Source organism: Neoarius graeffei, chromosome 20 (genome assembly GCF_027579695.1).
Source record: "Neoarius graeffei isolate fNeoGra1 chromosome 20, fNeoGra1.pri, whole genome shotgun sequence".
In the NCBI taxonomy this organism is placed as follows: Eukaryota; Metazoa; Chordata; class Actinopteri; order Siluriformes; family Ariidae; genus Neoarius; species Neoarius graeffei.
In genome coordinates this window covers 11,433,771-11,452,210 of record NC_083588.1, presented here as the reverse complement: position 1 = coordinate 11,452,210, position 18,440 = coordinate 11,433,771, and the positions used below count along the sequence as shown (strand labels likewise).

General features: G+C 42.9%; 1 protein-coding gene across 1 annotated transcript in view; it reads right to left on the bottom strand.

The window, feature by feature from the left end:
- Positions 1 to 18,440, bottom strand: part of fat4 (FAT atypical cadherin 4) — a 154,738-nt gene that overhangs the window by 23,720 nt on the left and 112,578 nt on the right. Inside the window, exons 7-9 of the mRNA XM_060901236.1 lie at positions 6,121 to 6,301; positions 4,937 to 5,187; positions 10 to 4,362 (exon numbers count right to left, since the gene is read on the bottom strand). Coding sequence (XP_060757219.1) covers positions 10 to 4,362; positions 4,937 to 5,187; positions 6,121 to 6,301 — 4,785 coding nt within the window. The remainder of the gene's footprint in view (positions 1 to 9; positions 4,363 to 4,936; positions 5,188 to 6,120; positions 6,302 to 18,440) is intronic.

Below are 18,440 nucleotides of genomic sequence, written 5' to 3'. Positions count from 1 at the left end.
GTACTATACCTGCAAATCCTGATTTGCAAAGGCAGCTGAAGCCACCGGGGAAATTTTGGCACAGTGCCCCATTCTTGCATGGATTAGACAGGCACTCATTGACATCCCTTTCACACGCCATGCCAGTGAAACCTTCTGGACAGGAACATGAAAAGCCACCTACAAGGTTATGGCAGGTTCCTCCATTGTGGCAAGGTGATGGAAGACACTCATTGATGTCGGTTTCACACAGACTACCAGAATATCCTGGCCTGCAATTACAGACATAGGGCTGTAGGGGGCGATTTGAGACGAGAATGATCGGGACGCTCTCTACAGTCATCATGTCTGGTCTGACACCAAGGCGCCGTTTGCAGCTGCCGCCATTCTGGCAAGGGTTGTTAGTACAGGGGTCATGGTCCACAGAATCTATTTTAACGCCACTTTGTCTGTGCAACGCTTCTTTGATACTCTGGAAAAAAGTAGTCACACCACTTGGGTTTACATACTGTCCATGACCACGTTTGATAGCTGCCATGAGGAAGGTCTGGTTGTTCAACTCAAATGCCCCATAGAGCTGAACTCCAGTACCAAGACCTGCTAGCTGTGAGTTTGCGATACGCAAGAAACTGAGGTAGTGGTTATTAAGGAAGTTGCTGATACTTTGGGAATTGAGACGGATCAGTATGCTGTTGTCCACCGTAGCATTGCTGAACCCAATAAAGAAAACACGCACATTGCTATTGACAGCACCATGTACACCATCACTGCTGCGCACTAAAAGGTCAAAAGTTCCATCTGTGGATCGGGAATTTGAACTGAGGTCACAGGTTCCTTTGGGAATACTAAAAAGGCTGGCAACAGGGGGGATCAAGGTGCAATGGAATGTGTCCTGTATGTCTGGATCCTGAGGTTTCACAATCCCGAGGGACCCTCCAGGAAACATGTTGCCAAAATAATGGACATAAATCTCAACAGAACGAGGCTGAGACGGGTTATCATTCTGGTCATTAACTTTGATATGGATGGTGCCTGTGGAAGACATCTGAGGAATGCCAGAATCTTTGATGATCACAGGAAGGTAGAAATCACTGATCTGTTCTCGGTCTATTTCCCGACTGGTGCTAAGGTCCCCTGATGAAGTTAAGGTGAAATAAGTTGCAACTGATGATGTAAGCAGACTGTAGGAGAAAGGACCTTGATTTGGTGCCAGATCTGAATCGGTGGCCCTGAGGGTCATCACTGCTGTTCCTGCTCTCTGGTTTTCCATGACTTCTCCACTCATGGTCACTAATGTGGGCCCATTATCATTAATGTCCTCTAGAGTTACAATCAAAGTGGCAGTACCGGTAGCTGCGGGTGAGCCAGAGTCTATAGCCAGCAAGGTCAAGTTGTACACGGGTGTGGTTTCACGATCTAGCTCAGCTGCCACAGAAACCTGTCCAGTTTGTGGGTTGATCGTAAAAGCAGGTGATTCGTAGTCAGCAGCAATGGAGTAGGTGAATCGGCTCCAGCTTGGCACAGAATCCGAATCCTCAGCACTCACAAAGGTGACGAGACCTCCAGGTGAGAGTCCTTCGCTCACTTGAACATCGTATAACTCTTGGGTAAACACTGGAGGATCATTGGCATCAAGGATTGTGATATTCACAAACACCTCATCGATATCGGCCCCGCGTATACTGCCTGCATTTTTGGCAAGGACTTTCAAAGAGATTTTTTCTTCTTTTTCACGATCAAGAGGTCCTGTGACATAGATCTGGCCAGTGTTTTTGTTGATGCCAAAACCTTTTCTCCTGCTTCTACCAAAAATCAAGTAATAAACAACACCGTCTTGTCCCAAGTCCCTATCGCTTGCAAACACCTCCCCGACAATGGTGCCTTTGGGTGCAGCCTCTGAAATCTCAAAGTAGTATTGCTTAGATACAAAACGAGGAACGTATTCATTGGCTCCTTTGAGTTGAATGTTAACATTCGCAAAGCTGCAGCGTTCTTCGTCAGGAATGTTGAACGCTTTGACGGTTAAATGATATACTTGTTTGGCCTCGTAGTCAAGAAAACCTTGTGTCGTGATGACACCCGTGTTGGGATCTATGATGAAAAGGTCACTGTCAGAGGACTGGATGACATAAGCCAAAACAGCGTTGGGGCCAGTGTCTTTATCTGTGGCGTTCATTTTAACCACAATGGTACCGCTTGGCACATTTTCCTGCACAACAGGGAAATACTCATCAGGGTCAAACACCGGTGGATTGTCATTCACATCAGTAACGTGGATATTTACTGTAACGTAGCTGGTCTTGGCTATCCATCCTCCATCTGTAGCTGATATTCTAAGCTCATGCTTTTGTTTTTTCTCATAGTCCAAAGGTTTAGCCAAGGACAAGACCCCTGTTTTACTGTTGACGGAAAACAGGCCATCATCGTTGCCTGAAGAAATGTCATATGTAATGAGTCCGTTCATCTGTTTGTCCTTGTCTTTGTCTCTTGCAGAAAGAGTGCGGATTGCTGTACCAACAGTCAGGCTTTCAGAGACGGTGGCAGTAACCTGGCTTTGAGAAAACTCTGGAGTGTGATGATTTTCTTCTGTAACAGCAATTTTAAGAGTAGCTTTATCTGAAAGAGGTGGGGACCCTTTATCTCTCACTGTTATCTCAAGCAGATAAACTTTATTAACGTCAGAAGCAAGAGAAGAGGCAACAGTGACCCACCCAGTCTGCTTATCCAAACGGAATTTACTTGATCCGTTGCCTCCTGATACTCCATACTCGATGTCAGAGTTGACACCGTAGTCTTTCTTGTCATGTGCTGTGACTTTGATGAGTTTGGTGCCAACTTTGACGCTCTTCGTGACTGGGGTGAAATAGGAGGATGACTCAAATATGGGAGGATTATCATTACTGTCAATTACATTTACAATCACTGTGGTTTCGCTCATCAGAGGTTTGACACCTCTGTCAGATGCTGTTACAACGAAGCTATGCCTGTTTAAATTAACATTACTGTGGCCAGTTGAATTTTGATATCGGAGTTGCTGCTTGATAAATATCTCCCCAGTGCTCGAATTAATGCGAAAGTATTCAGACTGAGACCGAATGAGGTAGAATATTTTACCATTAAATCCCTCATCAAGGTCTGTAGCAGAGACTTGAGTGACTACTGACCCAATCTCAGTAAATTCAGGGTAGTCAAGGTAGTAGGATGGCCTGCTAAATCTAGGAGCATTGTCATTTATGTCAGTCACAAATATAGTGACGTCAGTGCTAACGGTCCAGCCCGAATCATGAGCAGAGACTTTGGCAATGTAATGATGAGTGTCCTCTCTGTTCAGAGGCCTGCTTATGGTTATGTCTCCTGTGCTCGGGTTGATGCTAAAGGGAAGACTCGTGTCGCCAATAGTGTAGCGGCTAACGGCGTTGGCACCTGCGTCCTCATCAGTAGTTGTCACGCGGGTGACCGTGTAACCCACAGGTGCGTTTTCTGGTACTGTAGCACTAAAAATTTTTGAAAATCTTGGAGCGTTGTCATTCACATCCAGAACATTAATGATGACTTTGACTGCAGTGCCTTTTGGTGATGGACCACGGTCTGTAGCTTTCACCCTCAAGATATACTGAGCTACCTTTTCCCTGTCCAAGGGTCGAGTGGTGCGAATTTCTCCCGTGGCCCGATTGATACTAAAGCTATTTTCCTTGTTTCCATCAGTGATAGTGTACTCTAGCTGCCCGTTAGGGCCACTGTCCTCGTCAAGAGCTGACACCACAAGTACTCTCTGAGGTGAGAGGTTCTCCAGAATCTCAGCATGAAATGGTTCTTTCTCAAACAAAGGACTGTTATCGTTAATGTCTAACACTGTGATTTCAATCTTCTCATATGCCGAGTATGGGGGAAAGCTTTGGTCTCGTGCTTCGATCCAGAGCACGTACTTGTCAATGTTCTCATAATCTAAGGCCTTTTTTATAGACAGTTCTCCTGAAAGCTGGTCTACATGAAATGCGTTGTCCAAGTTGCCACTCGCGATGTAGAATGATAATGGTCCAGCTCTTGTAGATGATCCTGAAACTTTGGTCACGACAGTGTCGATGGCTTGGTTTTCTGGAAAAGTGAAGCTTTTTTCTTTGATACTGATGATCGGGAAGTCTCCACCTGACACGAAACGGACGGTTACAGTCGTACTGTCCATTTTGGGATTTCTTCCTCCGTCTTTGACGCGAACCGTAAACGTGACTTCAGAAGTGGCGGTGAGTTTCTCGCTGGCCGTTATGGCTCCCCGGATTGGATCAATTTTGAATTTCTCAGAGTTTCGGCCACTCAGAGAATAGTGCAGTTGAGCATTGGAGCCTGAATCTTCATCTGTTACGGTGACGGCAAACACCAGTGAACCTGCAAACCAAACAACAGAAGAGAATCAACCATATGAAATCAGAAATGTCTCATCTCATCTCATTATCTCTAGCCACTTTATCCTTCTACAGGGTCGCAGGCAAGCTGGAGCCTATCCCAGCTGACTATGGGCGAAAGGCGGGGTACACCCTGGACAAGTCGCCAGGTCATCACAGGGCTGACACAGACACAGACAACCATTCACACTCACATTCACACCTACGGTCAATTTAGAGTCACCAGTTAACCTAACCTGCATGTCTTTGGACTGTGGGGGAAACCGGAGCACCCGGAGGAAACTCACGCGGACACGGGGAGAACATGCAAACTCCACACAGAAAGGCCCTCACCGGCCACGGGGCTCGAACCCGGACCTTCTTGCTGTGAGACGACAGCGCTAACCACTACACCACCGTGCCGCCCGATCAGAAATGTTTTCTTCATAAATTACTAGCATCCCCATACGGGACGATGCAATGCATTACACAAACTCGAATTGTTTATTGGGTCTTTTTGCAATAACACTTTTTTTTGTAATAATAAATTCATTAAACAACATTCTTCCATCACCTACCTGGAGCAGTAGAGGCAGGGATGTGTGTGACGTAGGGGTGATGATGAAATCGAGGTGGATTATCATTAATGTCGTTAATAACGACAGAAACTGTGGCTGAGCTGGACAGGGGTATCGGAAGTCCACTGTCTGATGCGACCACCAACAGTTCATAACTGGCCTGTATTTCTCGGTCCAAAATTGAACTGGTTATTATTTGCCCTGTAGCAGGATTTATGGAAAACTGCCCATCTCCTCCACTCAGGCTATAACTGTGGACGAAAGCACACCATACAGCATTAATATATTCAATTCAATTCAATTAATTTTTATTTATATAGTGCTTTCAACAGCGGACAGCTTAATAGAAATACTCATATACATTGAAAATTTCATTTCTTAATATGTATAGCACATGTAATTTATATAATATAGATATAGTCTATCTCTTGAGAAAAGTGTGACTGCCGTATATCACCCAATGATACCTGACGATTTCTTACAGGCATTCTTCTAGGAATTTTTTTTTTAACAAAAGATGCAGAAAATGGGATCCTATTAATATCACTATTCAGCTTCAGATTTACAAAAAAAGAGGCCTTATAAAATAAAAATTTATTTAAATTTACATTGGAAAAAAATGTCAAGTGTTGTTTCACTTTTAGTGACAATTTAAAACAGGTCACTTTTAATGTGAACAGGACTGAGGGGTGAAATCAGTCTGAAACTCCCTGTTGCGTGCTGGTCTGTCTGTCACTGTCCATCATCATCCTCATTAGCGTGTTTTTGGAGAACTGGAGCATGCTTCTCACCCCCAGCAGGGAGCGGGACGGTTTAGAGTGGGTTGGGTTTGTGTATGAGAGTATGTGAACATGAATACAATTCTATGTGTGCTACAAGAGTAAATTAAAGTAGGACTATGGACTACATAATGGACTTAATTATGATAAAACAATGATACACAAAAAGTTCAACAATGTCCAGACCGGAGCATTCAAATGAAACCCAGGATAAACAACTGTTCCCACACTCTATTTATTTATTTATTTATTTTTTTAGAGTTAATCAGAAAAAAAGTGCAGCTTGTCTCATATTACCAAAAACCCAGAAAGCGCAAACATCCAAAAGTGATGTGAGTGGCACCCCATTTCCTCTGTCGCTTCTCTACACTGGGTATTTCAAATGCATACGAGGATATACAGTACCTAATAACTCCATTTTGACCCACATCTCCGTCTGAGGCACTGACCAGCATGACATCACTTCCTGTTGGGGCATTCTCTGATATGGATGTGTGATAGGAGGAAGAGGAGAAAAGTGGTACCATGTCATTTACGTCATCAACCAGTACCATTACTGTCGCAGATCCACTCAGAGATGGAGAACCTGAAAGAGAGAGAGAGAGAGAGATTCGCATTTATGAAGGAAGGAAAGGTGACATAGCAAGTTTGTGTTCTTTTGCATTTCCTCTGGGCTCTGCCCCAAACCTTATCCTACCATCGATGCCACCTGTGTTAGCAGTGGTAAATTATCGTGTTGTAGTATTTTGACATATTACAAAATTTGGGATCCAAATATGGTAGGTACATGGTGTTGTGTGCCAGTGGCCAATTTTACAAAGATCTGTTTCATTTCCAAAGTAATCATTTCATACACTTCTCATGAATTGAAAGACCACAGCCATACAGAGTTTAGTCCATTTTTCCAGTCGGTACTTGGCCGTCCTTTTTTTCGCCACGAAAACGCGCCAAATGTGATCGTCATGGTGGAAATTCGGGACAGGACGAGTTCATTGGCGTTACAGTGTTTTAATGAATCGTGACTTCTCAGTTTTGGCAGTGGAATCTCCTGTTGGTTTCTTCTTTAGATGACACGGTCAAAACGCTTCAGGGGAAAAAGTCATATAACCTGAAACATCTTTCTTATATGTGGCTTTTCAGTCAGAGTAGCAGCAGCAGGTCAGAATCAGAAACAGGAACGCATTGAGTTGTCATTTTATCAGGCACGCTTACCAGGGATGTAACTGAATATGAATATATTATTCTTTGCTTGTTTTTTTTTTTTTTTTCTACAGTGCATCTGGTTGAGGCTAGTGGTGGAAGGTTTTTATTTTCACATCGGCGCAATATAAAAGCTTATGGGCCAAAGAAAGACCTGCATGACTTTTTTCCAGCAGTTATCCATTCATCCTTAGTAACTGCCTGGTCAGGGTCATGGTGGTATTGATTAGGCTAATAGTTTGTTTATATTTTGGGAACAAAATTAGTTATAAAATCAAAATCAATGATCAACTCGAGTGACGTAGCTGAAGTTGAGGAAAAGTCAGAGCCAAAATTTACACACCATGCTGACAGTGCAAGTATTTCTACCTCTTTTTTTCACATACTTCCCAGTGTTTCAAGGGGAAACACTGTCCTGGGTATGACTTGAAACTGCAACCGGTGGTGAGTCTCAGGTCCGGGAGGACTTGAGTACTGGGGAAAGTGGAGTTACCTCTTAATCACCATTTCTTCCAGGTCCGCTCTGACTCTGAGTGGTAGCACCTGCCTGGGTTCCAGCGATGGGTTAAATAGTACATCACCAATAAGGCACTGGCAGCAGGGCGCTTTTCGGTGCAATGTGGCAGATGAACCCAACAGGGTCATGATGGCATGTGGAAGAGCCACTCAAATGGCCAAAGGATGGTCTCACTCGGCCAGTCAGTTGCCACTGTGGGGCAACTTCCATATCCGTCAGGCCTGTGGCACTTTTGTGCACCGCTTGGCATCAGGTCTGGAGGTCCCATACATGTCAACCTATACGGAATGTCCGTATTTTATACGGATTTGATTCAATAAACGTAGTATACGGGCGTATAAATAAAGTTATACGGATTCTTTAAAAAAACTTCAATATTTATTTAGAGCTATAATCAATTCCCACGATGATAAAAGAGCGCATAACATTTACAAACGTACTGTACACCACAGACAGCCAGTAAAGAGTCTTATGAAATCGCGCGTTATCTTGTGGTAGCGAGACTTCGTTCCACCTTTGATCATACACACACCGCATTGCGAGAATCCCGCCAACCGGGAAGTCATAGACAAACATAGATGCCGCTTTCTGCGTAGAATCATACGTCATCCTCGCCGCCATATTGGATGGGGCAAAGCGGAGAATAAAGATGCCTCATTCATGTGCTGTGTTTAACTGTACCAGCAGGTTTGCCGTCCAAACGAGATCACATGGGATTACCTTTCACAGGTGAGACTGGAAAAATACTTTTCATTGTATTTGGTCATTATAACGTAATTTTACGAACAGATTTTTCTGACTTTGTGGCTAATATGAAGTCTCGTGCATAATAGCCGCTCGGTGAAACCTGTCTCCAAACAACGAAGTATTTCCTTCGTAACTACGCTGATAACACTTTGTGTTTTTGTCAAACATTGGAGCTTTGTATTCATTCTGACGGTTTATTGTTATTAATATTGAATAAAAAGTAACTGGGATATATCATTGTTAATTATCATTCAAATTTTAGGTAAATTATTTTAATTTGCATCTTATACGGATTTTATAAGGGAAATACGGATTTTGGAGGTTGGTTATACAGGTTTGATTGACCAAAGGTTGACATGTATGAGGTCCAGAGAGACAACATGATGGAGGCACGACATTGTTTGTCTTACCTTACTGTGCAAGGTGCTTCACAAGGAGAGGAGAATAGTATACGAGAGCTCACGAGGCCAGATATTCCGTGGCGGCTCGGCCGGGCCGTTCGTGTCACCGCTGCGTCCTAATGTGGCCTATCTGCATTTCTGCACATCCTAACGAAGCAGTCATCATCGCTAGCGATGGACAGCCGACAAGTGTTTCAAGGGTCATGTATAAAAAGAAACCTTCTTTCTGGTTTAGGCTAGGTCCACTTTGGCTTTACATCCAAATACAGCGATGGATATTTCGAGGACGAAACAGATACAAGCGGTGTCACTGCGTTACACACCTAATACCTACAGTAGTTCACGTCATCGATGTAGAATTTTTGACTGTTGTCTGTCTGTTGCGACAGATGGATGCGTCATCCCTTTGTCAAAAGCAACCACTGTACATAGATCCCCCACTGAACAGATATGACTGGAATGGTGGACTACTTTCAGCACAGCAGGAAGTGTGTGACCTGGTGGTGTGAGTGAATCAGACATCAGGCCATCAGTGTCAGTTTCTGACCATAGCACTGCTATTGATTGGATATTTCTTGCCTGACAGGCTCTGAGGTGTTTAAAAAAACCTGTTGCGTTTTGTGTGTGTGTGGTTTTTTTTCTGATGCCAGAGGATCATCCTACACAACGTAATCTCCATAATAAGAAGATTCTGAAAAGAAAGACGCTCCTCGGTCGTTCAGCTGAATGTAAATGTGACCGTCACGACGGGAGGCTGCAGAAAAGCGCTGCACTAATCATGCAGCATCTGCAGCTGTTTAACACCGTAAACTTCAACACGTTACTCAGAGCAGTCTCAGAAGAGGGACAAAGCACTTCCCTTCCTACGCAAAACTGATCCCACCCCAACCCAACCCAACCCACACACACCATCACCACAGGGTAGGTTTGTAGAACAGTTCTAAGCAGTTGTTCCCTCACCCGCCTCTCCTTTTTCTCACTTTTACAGTTGATAAGACAAAAAAAAGCAGTAATTTTATCAAGAAACCACAAAACAAAGCCCTCTGGCTTGAAGAATTGAATCTGAGCAAGCGCTGAAACTGCTTCCTCATAGAAATCTTCACCATAGCAGTAATTATACATTTTCCTTGTTTATCATTCACAATTTTCAATCTAATTAAACTTTGGTCGATTCCCACTCACCAGTCATTGACCACTCTTTTCAAACTGCTGCTCATGCTGCATCACGAAGCAGTGTAACACATTCAGAGGAAAGCTCGATCTGCCCCCTTCTGCATACATGAGCTCACAGATGCCATTGGCTGGTTAGTGCTGCTGTGATTGATAGGGGAGAGAGTATGGAGTGGCATGGTGGTGTAGTGGTTCACACTGTCACCTCACAGCAAGAAGGTTCTGGGTTCAAGCCCAGCAGCTGATGGGGGCCTTTTTATGTGGAGTTTGCATGTTCTCCCCGTATCTATGTGGGTTTCTTCCGGGTGCTCCGGTTTCCCCCTCAGTCCAAAGACATGCCATTCGGCTAATTGGAGGCTCTAAATTGCCCATAGGTATGAATGTGTGTGTGAATGGTTGTTTCCCAAGCCCAGAAATGTGAGGGTCCCAGCGTAAATCTCATCTCATTATCTCTAGCCGCTTTATCCTGTTCTGCAGGGTCGCAGGCAAGCTGGAGCCTATCCCAGCTGACTACGGGCGAAAGGCGGGGTACACCCTGGACAAGTCGCCAGGTCATCACAGGGCTGACACATAGACAACCATTCACACTCACATTCACACCTACGGTCAATTTAGAGTCACCAGTTAGCCTAACCTGCATGTCTTTGGACTGTGGGGGAAACCGGAGCACCCGGAGGAAACCCACGCGGACACGGGGAGAACATGTAAACTCCGCACAGAAAGGCCCTCGCCGGCCACGGGGCTCGAACCCGGACCTTCTTGCTGTGAGGCGACAGCGCTAACCACTACACCACCGTGCCGCCCAGCATAAAACTATGCTCCAATTAATATGATGGGGTCAACAGGGTCCACATGGACCTCGAACTGGCAACAGTGCTGGACAAGAAAGCACAGCCAGATTTGCCCCTTGGACTTGGGATTTGAACTGGCGACCTTTTGGATAACAGGATGAAAAAGAAACAAATGGACAGATAAAAAACAGGATAACCTAAAAAAAGAAAAGGAGAGAGAAAATTGAACAGGGGAAGCTAAATATTTGTAGAAGAAACTGTTCACTTTCAGATCCGAGTGTGGCTTGAAACAAGTGCTTTTATTAAAGCCGAGACATTCAGAAATGGTGCGAGTATAAACCGATATTGATTAATTGAGAAATAAAGCCATTTTGCAAATCAAAAAACTTTTAATAGTATATTTCTTGGGCGGCACGGTGGTGTAGTGGTTAGCACTGTCACCTCACAGCAAGAAGGTCCGGGTTCGAGCCTCGTGGCCGGCGAGGGCCTTTCTGTGCGGAGTTTGCATGTTCTCCCCGTGTCCGCGTCGGTTTCCTCCGGGTGCTCCGGTTTCCCCCACAGTCCAAAGACATGCAGGTTAGGTTAACTGGTGACTCTAAATTGAGCGTAGGTGTGAATGTGAGTGTGAATGGTTGTCTGTGTCTATGTGTCAGCCCTGTGATGACCTGGCGACTTGTCCAGGGTGTACCCCGCCTTTCGCCCGTAGTCAGCTGGGATAGGCTCCAGCTTGCCTGCGACCCTGTAGAAGGATAAAGCGGCTACAGATAATGAGATGAGATGAGATGAGAATATGAGGTTTTACAAATGCAACTGAAATCTGTGTTCAGAACTTGATGAACATTAACCAAGAAAGCTGTTCGCATTACAGCTACAGTTTAAAAACAATCAAAACTACAAAAAAAAAAAAGCGAGAGGCCGACTTAAAGGAAAGCAACAAGGGAGACCGGAGAGAATTCGAGATGAAGCCGAAGCTCCAGGTCGAAGAAGGATTACTGAGGATTAGTGTAATTAATAACGAGTTCATAAACCTTAAGCGTGAAGCTAAATCAGCTCTTCTCCTCATTTGGATGACAAAGGGATTCTCGCATTGCCAGATTAGCATCAGCATGTAAGGAAACGTGGGTCTACATCCAGGAAACGTGATTAAACACACACAGGGAACGTCTTAGATCTAGCCGAGTGTGTGTAATGAATAAAACGGCGAACACACACACATGCACACAATACAAACAAAAGTCAACACTTCAAATCAGAACACAATTAGCACTCACTGTAAGGCCAACCAACAGAGTGAGTCACTGCCTTTATTTTTTCTTCAGTTTCATGTTTATTTGTCTTGGTTTTCTTGAAACTAGACACATATTGAACAAATGTTCTGAAGGTGATGAGGTGCGAGAAAAGTTGACTCGTCAAATATGGACGCGGTAACTTGTTTCCTTCAGCACACACTCACATGCAGGGATTCGTGGTTTTGAGTAGATTACATGGTCATGTGACTGATTCTGATTCACTTTTGCTTATGTGTGCGTGTTAAAGCTCTCTGTCAGCTTTTGAGACATCTCTCTCTCTCTCACACACACACACACACACGTGCTCATGATGCACACTTTCATTCTTTTGCACTCTTTCTTCTTTACAGTGATCTTTTTCATCGCGTCGTTCTTTTCTTCCTTTCCTGATATGTAATTTTTTTTTTGTATTTTCTTGCTTTTCCTTGTTTTGTTCTCTTAATTTGTCGTTCGTTCTTGTTCATTGTTCCGCATTAAGTTCAAAAAGGTGTTTTCCATCTCCATCTCTCTCACCATATGTCCCCATTTGATTCTCTTTGTTCTCTGTCTCTGTTCTGTGTGTGTGTGTGTGTGTGTGTGTGTGTGTGTGTGTGTGTGTGTGTGTGTGTGTGTGTGTGTGTGTGTGTGTGTGTGTGTGTGAGAGAGAGAGAGATGGTGACCACAGGAGAAGTCACGCTGTTGTTTTTATGCCATTGTTTCACACACAGTGACTCGAGGAAGCTGCTTTTGTTTTATTCCTGGATACTCCTGGCTCCCTTCCAGTAGAAAGTGATGTCATTTCCTGTTTATGAGCAGGAGAGAGGCTCAGGTATTTTGACGTAACACAAAGTGGACTTGAATAACCTTTACACTTGAACACGGTTCTCAGTGACCGGCTTCATTCGCAAGCTAATCCAGGACAAAACATCTTGGGTCTGTCACACACACACACACACACACACACACACACACACACACACACATAAACATATAGAAGTACGCACTGTGTCTGACCATTGACCTTGAATCACCACTCACATTCGACGAGAACACTCAGGAAACCCAGACCGTGTGTGTGTGTGTGTGTGTGTGTGTGTGTTTTGCATGTTTACTTCAGCACTTATGGGTGTAAACTATAACAACAGAAGGGTTTAATAGCAAATGTTTAGCCAACAAATCAGTTGAACACATCAGGCAGCATGTGTGTGTGTGTGTGTGTGTGTGTGTGTGTGTGTGTGTGTGTGTGTGTGTGTGTGTGTGTGACTTATTTATCATCCACACAGATGCCGAATATTGATCACATTACAGAGCTTCATTCAACATGCTCAAAATTTATACCATCCTCCAAAGACGTCTGCTTAATTCTGCCACATTTTATCCATAAAAGGAATCTTAGCAGATGTTACATTAAAGGGTCATCATAGGTCCTAAATTTTAGTGCAACTGCTCCATGACATTTGTTTGTTAACTAATACTCGCGAGTTTATTGTCCTTGCTGATGATGGATCGCGAACAAGCAGCAGCTATTTTTCTGACACGCTTCTCAAAAAAAAAAAAAAAGTTCACTGAATAATATACAGTCAGGCAAATAAATATTTGGACCCTTTGTTGGTGCTGTTTAACCCTTTCACCACTGCAGACCGCTATTCCTTCTGGAAAAAGTTACGCAGTGGTGAAAGCGTAATATGAGTAGCACGCTGTGTGAGCACAATCGCTATCAGGCGCGTTAAAATGTAAATAACTTTTCTAGAATTTCACCAAAACTCATTGAATTTTCAGCATTGTAAGAGAACTCCCTAAAGTATTATTCAGCAAAACCCCAGAATGATAGCACAAATCTAGAATTTTTAACAGAATTTTAGTTCTTAAAACTTAACGTAATTATGGACGTCACGCGTAACATTTACACCCGTGAAAAATCACTTTGAATGCTGTTTTGAAAGTTTTGATCAAATATTCTCTATAATAAAAAATCCCTTAAATATTATAAACACAGTCTTTTAATGTATCAAAAAATAATTTTGATAAAGCAAGGAAATTCGGAAGAAAATTTGTTTTTTCTTTTGCTTGTTGTGCGCGTCACGCTACCAAAATCTAACTAACCCCTTCACGAACAATTCCAACTTTCATGGACTTGTAGCGCAAATAAACCTTTCAAAAAATATATATAAAATACTTCTCACCCAGTAAATTAGAATCCTGGTGATTTACATCCTCGTAGCTTCAGTAGATCTAGAGATTTAGTCGATTTAGTAAATCCCAAACACTGTGAAACACGCCAGCCATCTATGGTGAGAAGTGCTGCTGTAGTTGAGAAACTCTCATTCCTCCTGCTTCCAACTAACTCCGTGACCCATACCAAAATAACAATGTCATGCTCATCACTTAAGGATGATTTATGCCAAGTTTCACGGAAAAATACAGCGAAATAAACTTGCTAGAAGCATTTTTCAAAATCTCAAACATTATGAAACATTTCTTGTAGGGTTTCAAGTTACAAATTTCGAGAATAGAGAAATTGCGGCGCAAAAGTTTGCCACTAAACTTGCGAAAATACTCCATCCTAGCGAGTTTCACAACCAAACTAGGCTACATGACAGTCCGTGACCACCCAGGAATGTTCTAGAAGGTACGTGTCTAGGCACGTGCGATCGAGAAAGACGCCACGTGAAGGTAGTAAAGGTAGTATTTCCACTGTCTTATGACATTTTTGCTTGTTTTAGCGCGATAAACAATGCATTATGGGTAATCATTAAAATGCTGATTTCAAGGTTAAAATGGGTAAAAACAACTAATTTATATAGATATTGTAAAAATTGTGCCTAATAGTTATTTCAGTACATAAAATCAAAACCTGAATTTTTTTTTTCCCTATGTTACACCATTGTGCATCTATTGTGCTACTCATCATATATCTTTCCAGTGCATGTATCCAATTCAGGTTTACACACGTGACACTTAATCATGCTCAAAGAGCTTCTTATACTTCTCAAGGACAAAATTACTCAACAAAAACTCAATTAGATCAATTAAAACTAGACTCCCTTTCAGATTTTTCAAGTGTAGGTCATAAAAAGAATTTTCCCTGACACACAATTATTTTTGCTTCGCGGACCGAAAGCTACTGAATTCGAATCACAGACTTCCAATTTTATTTGTTTTTTTTAAATAGAAGAATTAATGAATTTAAGTCCACATGGCACTAAATTATCTGCTATTTTTTCCTGCTTCACCGTGACCCAATTCAAAATACTATGTCATGCATTACATGGTGGGCTTTCCCCGTTCGCACAAGGCATTGTGGGATACAAATTTGAAACAGGAGAGAAAAATGGAGGACGTGAGTGTGTGAATGAAATGTGAAAGACCGACAACAGTAACGGAAAGCGAGAAGAAAAGACGTTATATTATATGCGAAGGAAAGGAAACGCAGGACCAAACTAATAAATATTGGCGGTCAGCAAGCACCTCGGTGTGAGCAGCTGTTCGTTTAGCGACAGAATGATGGAACTGTCAGTGCACGGTCAAAGGTAAACCTGTAGATGGCAGTAACACAACACTGTGGATGCCAGCTGCTGTGAAACCCAAAAGAAGAAGAAGAAGAAGAAGCAAGTAAACCTGTGCATGCACACACGGACTCCCTCTGTCTGCTTGACTGCTTTAAGCGAGCGATTTCATGCACATTATTTGCTCAGGAAACCCCTCAATTTCAATAACTTCCCTAGCCTGGGCCCGCCCATCCTAAGTGTGACGCAACACGGGGGCCTGTTGCGAGCTTAGTCTGGCAAGGCAAGCTATCTCCAGCTCTTCCAAGCTCCCGAAAAATTGGGAGCCAATCAACTTTGAGCATCTCCAACGGCCCTGGGTAGAGGCGTGTTCAAGGCAGTCACATAGTAGAACTGCGACCGGAAGCCATAGATTGTTTACAGAATCTATGCCGTAAGCGCTTCATTCACTAGAAACATTACGAACATGGAGCAGCGGCAAGCCTTTGACACAGTGGTAGATGCTGTATTGAAAGCATTCAACGGGAAGTTCTCATTGAAAATGGAGCAAAGACCAGCCCTGGAGGTATTTATCTTCTTCCTGTTACTCAAGCAGTTTCCGTTGCGTCACATACATCAGAGGAAAGAGTGATGTGATTGGTTTAAGCTTCGTCACAGCCTTTTCTGGCTTCGACCAGTAGCAAACTGAGGCATTTCAGGGAGGCGGTTGGGCTTAATATCTTTGCCAGACCAAATGCTCGCAGAGCTTTGAAGTTGCGTTAGCCAGACTATAACTTCCCAGCCACGAAAATTTTTTTGAGATATTGCAGAAATAAACATGTATCACAAGAACCAAATTTTAGAGGGAACTAAATTTCACCGATTTTATGAAATCAAAAGGCCATATAGCTTCAAAGCTACAAAACCAGAGTAAAGATCCCTGTCAGTACAATTGCACTCAGACTAATGACAAGCGAGGTATGAAACAAGCTAGCAGTCATTTGAAAAGAGTTGCAGGACGACCTGAAAGCAGCAAGAATAAGATTGGCTGACACAGAAAACAATAAGCAATCAAGTGCACTGCGAGCACCTCTGTTCCTGCATCTCATACAAAACTCCTCTGCTAAATAAGACATCTAAAGGTATTTTGACAAATCATAACTCTTCTGGAGCAATATACTCTGAACAGACAAAACAAAAATATTCATGACAGGAGAAAGAAACGTTGTGGGTATGATTGGAAGAACACCATACTGGCAGTGAAGCATGGTGGTGGGAGCATCATGATAAGCAAATGATACTGACATCATTGAAGGTGAGGTAAGAGGACATATTCGAGGAGAATTGACCCTTATCATCCAAGAAAATGAATTTGATGAGAAGATGGACGCTTCAATGAGACGATGCCCTCAAACATGCAGCCAGAATAACTCACGAAGGCCTTGCATGGCCGAGCCAATCTGCTGACTTGGAAAGTTTGAAAAGAGGCTTTTCAAACTGTGAGTCCATCAGAGTAAAGTGATTTGCCAAAAGGAATAGGGACAAAGTTGAACCACAATGATGCAAATGCCTCTTACCATAGATGCCTTATAGTTGTAATTGCCAACAATTACAGCTGACGATTATTGGTAATTTGTGTATTTTTTTAAACAGACGTTCTGGTTCATAGATACTGTATAAGTACAACCCCAATTCCAAAAAAGTTGGGACAAAGTACAAATTGTAAATAAAAACGGAATGCAATAATTTACAAATCTCAAAAACTGATATTGTATTCACAATAGAACATAGACAACATATCAAATGTCGAAAGTGAGACATTTTGAAATTTCATGCCAAATATTGGCTCATTTGAAATTTCATGACAGCAACACATCTCAAAAAAGTTGGGATAGGGGCATTAAGAGGCTGGAAAAGTTAAAGGTACAAAAAAGCAACAGCTGGAGGACCAAATTGCAACTCATTAGTTCAATTGGCAATAGGTCATTAACATGACTGGGTATAAAAAGAGCATCTTGGAGTGGCAGCGGCTCTCAGAAGTAAAGATGGGAAGAGGATCACCAATCCCCCTAATTCTGCGCCGACAAATAGTGGAACAATATCAGAAAGGAGTTCGACAGTGTAAAATTGCAAAGAGTTTGAACATATCATCATCTACAGTGCATAATATCATCAAAAGATTCAGAGAATCTGGAAAAATCTCTGTGCGTAAGGGTCAAGGCCGGAAAACCATACTGGGTGCCCGTGATCTTCAGGCCCTTAGACGGCACTGCATCACATACAGGCATGCTTCTGTATTGGAAATCACAAAATGGGCTCAGGAATATTTCCAGAGAACATTATCTGTGAACACAATTCACTGTGCTATCTGCCGTTGCCAGCTAAAACTCTATAGTTCAAAGCAGAAGCCGTATCTAAACATGATCCAGAAGCACAGACGTCTTCTCTGGGCCAAGGCTCATTTAAAATGGACTGTGGCAGAGTGGAAAACTGTTCTGTGGTCAGACAAATCAAAATTTGAAGTTCTTTATAGAAATCAGGGACGCCGTGTCATTCGGACTAAAGAGGAGAAGGATGACCCAAGTTGTTATCAGCGCTCAGTTCAGAAGCCTGCATCTCTGATGGTATGGGGTTGCATTAGTGCATGTGGCATGGGCAGCTTACACATCTGGAAAGACACCATCAATGCTGAAAGGTATATCCAGGTTCTAGAGCAACATATGCTCCCATCCAGATGATGTCTCTTTCAGGGAAGACCTTGCATTTTCCAACATGACAATGCCAAACCACATACTGCATCAATTACAGCATCATGGCTGCGTAGAAGAAGGGTCCGGGTACTGAACTGGCCAGCCTGCAGTCCAGATCTTTCACCCATAGAAAACATTTGGCGCATCATAAAACGGAAGATACGACAAAAAAGACCTAAGACAGTTGAGCAACTAGAATCCTACATTAGACAAGAATGGGTTAACATTCCTATCCCTAAACTTGAGCAACTTGTCTCCTCAGTCCCCAGACGTTTACAGACTGTTGTAAAGAGAAAAGGGGATGTCTCACAGTGGTAAACATGGCCTTGTCCCAATTTTTTTGAGATGTGTTGTTGTCATGAAATTTAAAATCACCTAATTTTTCTCTTTAAATGA